The sequence below is a fragment of the Hypanus sabinus genome, unplaced genomic scaffold (genome assembly GCF_030144855.1).
Source record: "Hypanus sabinus isolate sHypSab1 unplaced genomic scaffold, sHypSab1.hap1 scaffold_1272, whole genome shotgun sequence".
NCBI classification, from domain to species: Eukaryota; Metazoa; Chordata; class Chondrichthyes; order Myliobatiformes; family Dasyatidae; genus Hypanus; species Hypanus sabinus.
This window is the reverse complement of record NW_026779338.1, coordinates 85,207-95,312: the sequence shown is the minus strand read 5'-3', so window position 1 is coordinate 95,312 and position 10,106 is coordinate 85,207. Positions and strand designations below refer to the sequence as shown.

The window sequence follows — 10,106 nt, the reverse complement described above, 5'->3', positions numbered from 1 at the left end:
CCCCCCAGCCCTGGCTTCTCACGCATCAGCAGCAGCAAAGCAAAGACCCCCCTTCCCCAATGAGCATGATCCTCCATGGTTTTGCTGAAAGTGTCAACATAAATTGTGCAGGTAGTCTGCTGCCTTTCAAACAGATAGTAGTGAGTGACAAAGAACAGTGTGAATATCGCTGGATTTCTCAAGAGTTGGCAGAATGCTTCTCTCCTTCTCAACCTCACAGCAGAGAATCACCCTTCACACAGTTGATTAAAGTGAACCACAAAGATTTTGTCCTCAAGTAGTTTTAACCCCTGCCAAAGCCGCCAGGCAGGAGAAGGGCTCTCATTAACTCTGTTCTCTTTCAGACCCTGAGAGCAGGAAACGGACAGAATATCTGGGATTGCACGATGATCGGAAAGCGGTATTTCCTCCTCTCAGTTCTGCAAGGTACCAGCAACAGCAGCTCAGCTGATCAACTGCCAATGAGTTGGGGTGGCAACTAATTTTGATAGAGATTACTGCTCCCTTAAAGCTCCTTTAGTACTCCAAAATTGCAGACATTCTGATTAGTACTCCTTTAAAGCTCCTTTAGTACTCCCACATTGCAGACATTCTGATTAGTACTCCTTTGATGATCCTTTAGTACTCCCACATTGCAGACATTCTGATTAGTACTCCTTTAATGCTCCTTTAGTACTCCCACATTGCAGAAATTCTGATTAGAGCTCCCTTAAAGCTCCTTTAGTACTCCCACATTGCAGACTTTCTCATTAGTACTCCTTTAATGCTCCTTTAGTACTCCCACATTGTGGACATTCTGATTAGTGCTCCTTTAAAGCTCCTTTAGTACTCCCACATTGCAGACTTTCTCATTAGTACTCCTTTAATGCTCCTTTAGTACTCCCACATTGTGGACATTCTGATTAGTGCTCCTTTAATGCTCCTTTAGTACTCCCACATTGTGGACATTCTGATTAGTGCTCCTTTAATGCTCCTTTAGTACTCCCACATTGCAGAAATTCTGATTAGTGCTCCTTTAATGCTCCTTTAGTACTCCCACATTGCAGACATTCTGATTAGTGCTCCTTTAATGCTCCATTAGTACTCCCACATTGTGGACATTCTGATTAGTGCTCCTTTAATGCTCCTTTAGTACTCCCACACTGCAGACATTCTGATTAGTGCTCCTTTAATGCTCCTTTAGTACTCCCACATTGCAGAAATTCTGATTAGTGCTCCTTTAATGCTCCTTTAGTACTCCCACATTGCAGAAATTCTGATTAGTGCTCCTTTAATGCTCCTTTAGTACTCCCACATTGTGGACATTCTGATTAGTGCTCCTTTAATGCTCCTTTAGTACTCCCACATTGCAGACATTCTGATTAGTGCTCCCTTAATGCTCCTTAAGATACTCCCACCTTGCGGAAGTTCTGGTTAGTGCTCCTTTACAGACACACAGACAGACATACTTTATTGATCCAGAGGGAAATTGGGTTTTGTTCAAGCTGCACCAACCAAGAATAGTGAAGAAATATAGCAATATAAAACCATAAATTATAAAATAATAATTAGTTAGTCATGCTAAGTGGAAATAAATCCAGGACCAGCCTATTGGCTCAGGGTGTCTGACACTCCAAGGGAGGGGTTGTAAAGTTTGATGGCTACAGGTAGGAATGACTTCCTATGACGCTCAGTTTTACATCTCGGTGGAATGAGTCTCTGGCTGAAAGTACTCCTGTGCCTAACCAGTGCATTATGGAGTGGATGGGAGTCATTGTCCAAGATGGCATGCAACTTGGACAGCATCCTCTTTTCAGACACCACCGTCAGAGAGTCCAGTTCCACCCACACAACATCACAGGCCTTATGAATAAGTTTGTTGATTCTGTTGCTGTCTGCTACCCTCAACATGCTGCCCCAATACACCTTGGGAGCACCTTAATGCTCCTCTAGTACTCCCACATTGTGGACCTTCTCATTAGTGCCCCTTTAATGCTCCTTTAGTACTCCCACATTGCGGACATTCTGATTAGTCCTCCTTTGATGATCTTTTAGTACTCCCACATAGCAGACATTCTGATTAGTGCTCCTTTGATGATCTTTTAGTACTCACACATTGTAGGCATTCTGATTAGTGCTCCCTTAAAGCTCCATTAGTACTCCCATTTTGAAGACATTCTGATTAGTGCTACCTTAAAGCTCCTTTAGTACTCCCACATTGTGGACATTTTGATTAGTGCTCCCTTAAAGCTCCATTAGTACTCCCACTTTGTAGACATTCTGATTAGTGCTCCCTTAAAGCTCCTTTAGTACTCCCACATTGTGGACATTTTGATTAGTGCTCCCTTAAAGCTCCATTAGTACTCCCATTTTGAAGACATTCTGATTAGTGCTCCCTTAAAGCTTCTTTAGTACTCCCACATTGTGGACATTTTGATTAGTGCTCCCTTAAAGCTCCATTAGTACTCCCACTTTGTAGACATTCTGATTAGTGTTCCCTTAAAGCTCCTTTAGTACTTCCACATTGCGGACGTTCTGATTAGTGCCCCATTAAACCACTTTAAGATGCTCCCACATTACGGACGTTCTGCTTAGTGTTCCTTTAATGCTCCTTCAATACTCCCACATTGCAGACATACTGATTGTACAGAAATCCAATGGTACTTGGACCTACAGTTGTCCAGTGGACAGCTGTTAAGATGCAGTGCAGAATAGTCCCTCCTAGCCCTTTGAGCCATGCCACCCAGCAATCCCACAATTTAATCTTGTCTAATCAAGGGACAATTTACAATGATCTATGAACCAGTATGTCTTTGGACAGTGGGAGGACGTGGTCACGGGGCGAATGTATAAACTTCTTACAGGCAGCAGCATGAATTGAACCCGGCTGGCTTGTACTGTAAAGCATCTTGTTGACCAATACACTATCGTGCTGCCTTATGTCGGGTCTCCAGATTTGCAGTGCTGATAGTAGAGTGTTGCTGGCATTGTCCTTGTGTCTGCGTAACACTTCTTCAGTATAACCACCATGACTGGCCAGCTCTCCATCATTACAGCATAGTGCTCACCAAGAACTCTGCGGTACACGCCAACAGCAATGTAACTGTCAACACTGAGGATCTCCTTCAATACTGTCTTGTTGCTTAATATTCATACTCTCTCCTCAGCTGTCGTGTCAGAGGAATGGACAGCCAACATTCAACAAGAAGTTAGAGTGCGGAAGGGCCTGTGTGCACACATTCAGTGTCGCTACAGCTATCCATCACGTCTGGCAAATGATCAACGGGTAGGAATCTGGTTTAACTCAAATTACCTGTCTTCACAGTCACAGATAGCCTTTCACTCCACGGATAGCAATCATGTAATGCCAAGATATCACCATCGGACCCAGCTCTCTGGAAGCCTGAACGACAATGACTGTTCCCTGAATATAAACAATGTTACACAGGAAGATGAAGGTCCTTATCACTTCAGAATTGAATTTAAAGGTTCGGATTGCTATAGCTACTCCACCATAACACAACTACGTGTTGTAGGTAAGTGTTTTCTCTAATTATATAATGATAGACACTCAGCAGTCAGCGAGAAATAGCCAAACTCTGCTGCTTTCCCAGTAACACAATTCACAAATCAATAATACAGAATGAGATTATCTGTGAATTTGCTGTGTCTCCATCAGTGTTAACACAATCTCCAAATTCACTGTCTATGCTATCAGGTTATCTCCTCCACTTTTCTCTATTATAAACTAAGTTATGAAAGGACAACATTTTTACACACCCTTTATTTCCTCAGAATGTCTGAGCCAGCGTCCCAGTGTGGGCTCCATGAATGCCGGTATGGGAACAGGCAGCTTCCCAGTGTGGGCTCCATTAATACCGGTATGGGAACAGGCAGCTTCCCAGTGTGGGTTCCATTAATACCGGTATGGGAACACGCAGATTCCCAGTGAGGGCTCCATTAATACCGGTATGGGAACAAGCAGCTTCCGAGTGTGGGCTCCATTAATACAGGTATGGGAACAGGCAGCTTCCCAGTGTGGACTCCATTAATACCGGTATGGGAACAGGCATCTTCCCAGTGTCGGCTCCATTAATACCGGTATGGCAACAGGCAGCTTCCCAGTGTGGGCTCCATTAATACCGGTGTGGGAACAGGCAGCTTCCCAGTGTGGGTTCCATTAATACCTGTATGGGAACAGGCAGCTTCCCAGTGTGGGTTCCATTAATACCGGTATGGGGACAGACAGCTTCCCAGTGTGGGCTCCATTAATACCGGAATGGGAACAGGCAGTTTCCCAGTGTGGGCTCCATTAATGCCGGTGTGGGAACAGGCAGCTTCCCAGTGTGGACTCCATTAATACCGGTATGGGAACAGGCAGCTTCCCAGTGTGGGCTCCATTAATACCGGTATGGGAACAGGCAGCTTCCCAGTGTGGGCTCCATTAATACCGGTATGGGAACAGGCAGCTTCCCAGTGTGGGCTCCATTAACACCGGTATGGGAACAGGCAGCTTCCCAGAGCGGGCTCCATTAATACCGGTATGGCAACAGGCAGCTTCCCAGTGTGGGCTCCATTAATACCGGTATGGGAACAGGCAGCTTCCCAGAGTGGGCTCCATTAATACCGGTATGGGAACAGGCAGCTTCCCAGTGTGGACTCCATTAATACCGGTATGGGAACAGGCAGCTTCCCAGTGTGGGCTCCATTAATACCGGTATGGGAACAGGCAGTTTCCCAGTGTGGGCTCCATTAATACCGGTATGGGAACAGGCAGCTTCCCAGAGTGGGCTCCATTAATACCGGTATGGGAACAGGCAGCTTCCCAGTGTGGGCTCCATTAATACCGGTATGGCAACAGGCAGCTTCCCAGTGTGGGCTCCATTAATACCGGTATGGGAACAGGCAGCTTCCCAGTGTGGGCTCCATTAATACCGGTATGGGAACAGGCAGCTTCCCAGAGTGGGCTCCATTAATACCGGTATGGGAACAGGCAGCTTCCCAGTGTGGGTTCCATTAATGCCGGTATGGGATCAGGCAGCTTCCCAGTGTGGGTTCCATTAATGCCGGTATGGGATCTTGCAGCTTCCCAGTGTGGGCTCCATTAATACCGGTATGGGAACAGGCAGCTACCCAGTGTGGACTCCATTAATACCGGTATGGGAACAGGCAGCTTCCCAGTGTGGGTTCCATTAATACCAGTATGGGAACAGGCAGCTTCCCAGTGTGGGCTCCATTAATACCGGTATTGGAACAGGCAGCTTCCCAGTGTGGGCTCCATTAATACCGGTATGGGAACAGACAGCTTCCCAGTGTGGGCTCGATTAATACCGGTATGGGATCAGGCAGCTTCCGAGTGTGGGTTCCATTAATACCGGAATGGGAACAGGCAGCTTCCCAGTGTGGGCTCCATTAATACCGGTATGGGAACAGGCAGCTTCCCAGTGTGGGTTCCATTAATGCCGGTATTGGAAGAGGCAGCTTCCCAGTGTGGGTTCCATTAATACCGGTATTGGAACAGGCAGCTTCCCAGTGTGGGTTCCATTAATACCGGTATGGGAACAGGCAGCTTCCCAGTGTGGGTTCCATTAATACCGGTATAGGAACAGGCAGCTTCCCAGTGTGGACTCCATTAATACCGGTATGGGAACAGGCAGCTTCCCAGTGTGGACTCCATTTATACCGGTATGGGAACAAGCAGATTCCCAGTGTGGACTCCATTAATACCGGTATTGGAACAGGCAGCTTCCCAGTGTGGGCTCCATTAATACCGGTATGGGAACAGGCAGCTTCCCAGTGTGGGTTCCATTTATACCGGTATGGGAACAGGCTGCTTCCCAGTGTGGGTTCCATTAATACCGGTATGGAAACAGGCAGCTTCCCAGTGTGGGCTCCATTAATACCGGTATGGAAACAGGCAGCTTCCCAGTGTGGGTTCCAGTAATACCGGTATGGGAACAGGCTGCTTCCCAGTGTGGGTTCCAGTAATACCGGTATGGAAACAGGCAGCTTCCCAGTGTGGGTTCCAGTAATACCAGTATGGGAACAGGCAGCTTCCCAGTGTGGGAAGACCCCTACTCTTTGTGATTTTTATAAATGACCTGGATAAGTAAGTGGAGGGAAGGGTTAGTAAGTTTGCTGATGACACAAAGGTTGGAGGTGTTGTGGATAGTGTGGAGGGCTGTCAGAGATTACAGCAGGACATTGATTGAATGCAAAACTGGGCAGAGAAGTGGCAGATGGAGTTCAACCCAGAAGTGTGAAGTGGTTCATTTTAGTAGGTCAAATATGATGGCAGAATATAGTATAAATGGTAAGACTCTTGGTAGTGTGGAGGATGAAAGGTATCTTGGGGTTTGAGTCCATAGGACTCTCAAAGCAGCTGTGCAGGTTAACTTTGTGGTTTAGAAGGCATACGGTGTATAGGCCATCATCAAACGTGGAATTAAATTTAGGAGCCGAGAGGTAATATTGCAGCTATATAGGACCCTGGTCAGACCCCACTTGGAGTACTGTGCTCAGTTCAGGTCACCTCACTGCAGGAAGGACGTTGAAAGAATAAAAAGGATGCAGAGGAGATTTACAAGGATGTCACCTGGATTGGGGAGCATGCCTCATGAAAACAGGTTGAGTGAACTCGGCCTTTCCTCCTTGGAGCATTGGAGGATATGAGGTGACCTGATAGAGGTGAGAGGCATAGATCGTGTGGATAGTCAGAGGCTTTATCCCAGGGCTGAAATGGCTGCCACAAGAGGGCACAGGTTTAAGGTGCTTGGGAGTAGGTACAGAGGCTATGTCAGGGATAAGTTTTTTACGTAGAGAGTGGTGAGTACGTGGAATGGGCTGCCGGCAACGGTGGTGGAGGCAGATACGATAGGGGGTCTTTGAAGAATGTTTTGGATTGGCGAATGGAGCTTTGAAAAATAGAGTGCTTGGCAGCGGTGTTAGCTGTGAGGAGGATGCTAAGAGGATGCAGGGTGACTTGGATAGGTTAGGTGAGTGGGCAAATTGATGGCCAATGCAATTTAATGTGGATAAATATGAGGTTATCCACTTAGGTTGCAAGAACAGGAAAACAGATTATTATCTGAACGGTGGCCTATTAGGAAAAGAGGAGGAGCAACGAGACCTGGGTGTCATTGTACACCAGTCATTGAAGGTGGGCATGCAGGTACAGCAGGCGGTGAAAAAGGCAAATGGTATGTTGGCATTCATAGCAAAAGGATTTGAGTACAGGAGCAGGGAGGTTCTACTGCAGTTGTACAAGACCTTGGTGAGGCTGCACCCAGAGGATTGTGTGCAGTTTTGGTCCCCTAATCTGAGGAAAGACATTTTTGCCATAGTGAGAGTATAAAGAAGGTTCACCAGATTGATTCCTGGGATGGCAGGACTTTCATATGAAGAAAGACTGGATCGACTAGGCTTATACTCACTGGAATATATAAGACTAAAGGGAGATCTTATTGAAACAAATAAAATTCTAAAGGGATTGGACAGGCTAGATGCAGGATGATTGTTTCCGATGTTGGGAAAGTCCAGAACGAGGGGTCACTGTTTAAGGATAATGGGGAAGCTTTTTGGATGGAGAAGAGGAAAAACTTCTTCACACAGAGAGTGGTGAATCTGTGGAATTCTCTGCCACAGGAAACAGTTGAGGCCGCTTCATTGGCTATATTTAAGAGGGAGTTAGATACGGCCCTTGTGGCTAAAGGGATCAGGGGGTATGGAGAGAAAGCAGGTACAGGGTTCTGAGTTGGATGATCAGCCATGATCATACTGAATAGCGGTGCAGGCTCAAAGGGCCAAATGGCCTACTCCTGCACTTATTTTCTATGTTTCTATGTTTCAATGTGTAACTCTAGTAATTTCTAAGGTAGGGACATGTTTGGCACAACTTTGTGGGCCAAAGAGCACATATTGTGCTGTAGGTTTTCTGTGTTTCTATGTTTCTATAAACGATATAAGATTGCAGCATGCTGCTGTGCAGAAGGACTTGCTGTGAAGGCTTGTACACGAATCACAAAATGTTGGTTTACAGGTGCAGCAGGCTATCAAGAAAGCAAATGGAATGTGGGTTTTCACTGCTGGAGGGATTGAATTTAAGAGCTGGGAGGTTGTGCTGGAACTGGTGAGGCCGCACCTGGAGAACTGTGTGCAGTTCTGGTCTCTTAGACTGGCTTTGGAGGTGGTGCGGAGGAGATTCACCAGGTTGATTCCAGAGATGAGGGGTTCGACTCTAAGGAGAGATTGAGTCACCTGGGACTGTACTCACTGGAATTCAGAAGAATAAGAGGAGAACTTATATAAAACATATCAAATTATGAGAGGGATAGATCAGTTGGAGAACTGTTTATACTGGTAGATGAGACTAGAACTCGGGGGCATAGCCTCAAGATATGGAGGAGTAAATTTAGGATGGAGGTGAGGAAGATCTGCTTTTCCCAGAGTGGTGACTCTATGGAATTCTCTGCCCAAGGAAGCGTTGCAGGCTACCTTAGTAACTATATTTAAGACAAGGTTGGACAGAGTTTTGCGTTGTAGGGGATTTAAGGGTTGTGGGGAAAAGGCAAGTAGGTGGGGATGAGTCCATGGTCAGATCAGCCGTGATCTTATTGAATGGCAGAGCAGGCTCGATGTGCCAGGTGGCCAATTTCTGCTCCTATTTCTTATGTTCTGATGTTATGTTGACTCAAAGCACCCAAGCCCTAGTCTTGCTAATTGTTACCCAACTCCTCTCTTCTGTTCCAGGGGAAGGCACAGAAAGATCCAGAATACAAACTGAACTGGAATGAGAATGAAGATCACAATGTGTATGAAAATTTCCACTGTGATGTGGATTCCATATATGCGAACATGTAATTGTATCAAGAACAGGAAATGCACTGGAGAGGACCAATTGAAATCCCACTTCTCCTTCTAAGAATCCACAAGAATTCATCTTTAAAAAATACTCCCAATCACACTGGAAAAGATGTTTTGGAGCAATGATATAATGGACATCATTCTTACTGCTTTTAATTCTTTCCTTCCTTTTCAGCCAAAAACATCGACTGTTAATTTCTTTCTATAAATGCTGCTTGACCTGCTGAGTTCCTCCAACATTTTGTGTGTGTTGTTCTTTAATTCCACAAGAACTGCTTCAGGACAGTCCCTCTCCAGTGGGACAATCATTAATGTTCATCTATGTTCAATCCCTGGTGTGGGAGGGGCTTGAGTTAATTTCATTTTGTAATTCCAGTATGTGAACGTTTAAGATTATGGGCTCCATTGTCCAGACATCAGGGCTGGGGAGTAGATAAGTAGATGGTGGTTGGGGGATGACTGTGAAGGGATGGGGGAGAAGACAATTAGACCTGGACAAGTTAACATAATTTCCTCACTGTTTGAAAGTCATGTGGTAATCTGCTTGTCTTCATGCAATACTCTAATTTTATTTTGTCATTTATAATAAGAAAAATATGAAGTGGGAAACAAGGGAACGAGGTGGGTTTTTGGAGTTTCTTTACGGACTGTGCTGAAGTGCTGGAGATGGATCTGACAGCGTTACTGTTCAATGATGGGAGCCATTACAGAAACGTTCACATACTGTAGGCATTTTCTTTTGTACATATGGATGGAGGACTCTGGGGTATTGAGGTCAAGCTTATTGCACTAATCCATGTGTGCACAGATACAGTGAAAAACTCGCTTGCTGTAGTATCACAGGCAAATCGCATAATGGACAGTGCCTATAAAAAGTATTCACCACCTCCCCCCGGATGTTTTCATGTTTTATTGTGTCACAGTATTGAATCATAGTGGACTTAATTTGGCTTTTATTGACACTGAACAACAGAAAAGGACTCTTTCATGTCAAAGTGAAAACGAACTTTACAAAGTGATCTACATTAATTTCAAATACAAAACTCATAATAATTGATTGCGTAAGTATTCACTCCCTTCAAGTCAGTATTTAGTAGATGCACCTTAGACAGCAATTACAGTCTTGAGCCTGTGTGGATAGGTCTCCACCAGCTTTGCACATCTGGGCACTGCAATTTTTGCCTATTCTTCTATACAAAACTCCTCAAGCTCTCTCAGATTGCATGGGGATCATGAGTGAACAGACCTTTTCAAGTCTAGGGAGA

The 10,106-nt window shown here is 45.4% G+C and overlaps 1 protein-coding gene across 1 annotated transcript; it reads left to right on the top strand.

The window, feature by feature from the left end:
• Positions 1–354: 354 nt before the first annotated feature.
• LOC132386723 (sialic acid-binding Ig-like lectin 8) lies at positions 355–9,862 on the top strand. Its single transcript, XM_059959073.1, has 3 exons — positions 355–426; positions 3,147–3,515; positions 8,728–9,862. The coding sequence occupies exons 1-3, from the start codon at positions 387–389 to the stop codon at positions 8,769–8,771; spliced, it is 453 nt and encodes a 150-aa protein (XP_059815056.1). The 5' UTR covers positions 355–386; the 3' UTR covers positions 8,772–9,862.
• Positions 9,863–10,106: the final 244 nt, after the last annotated feature.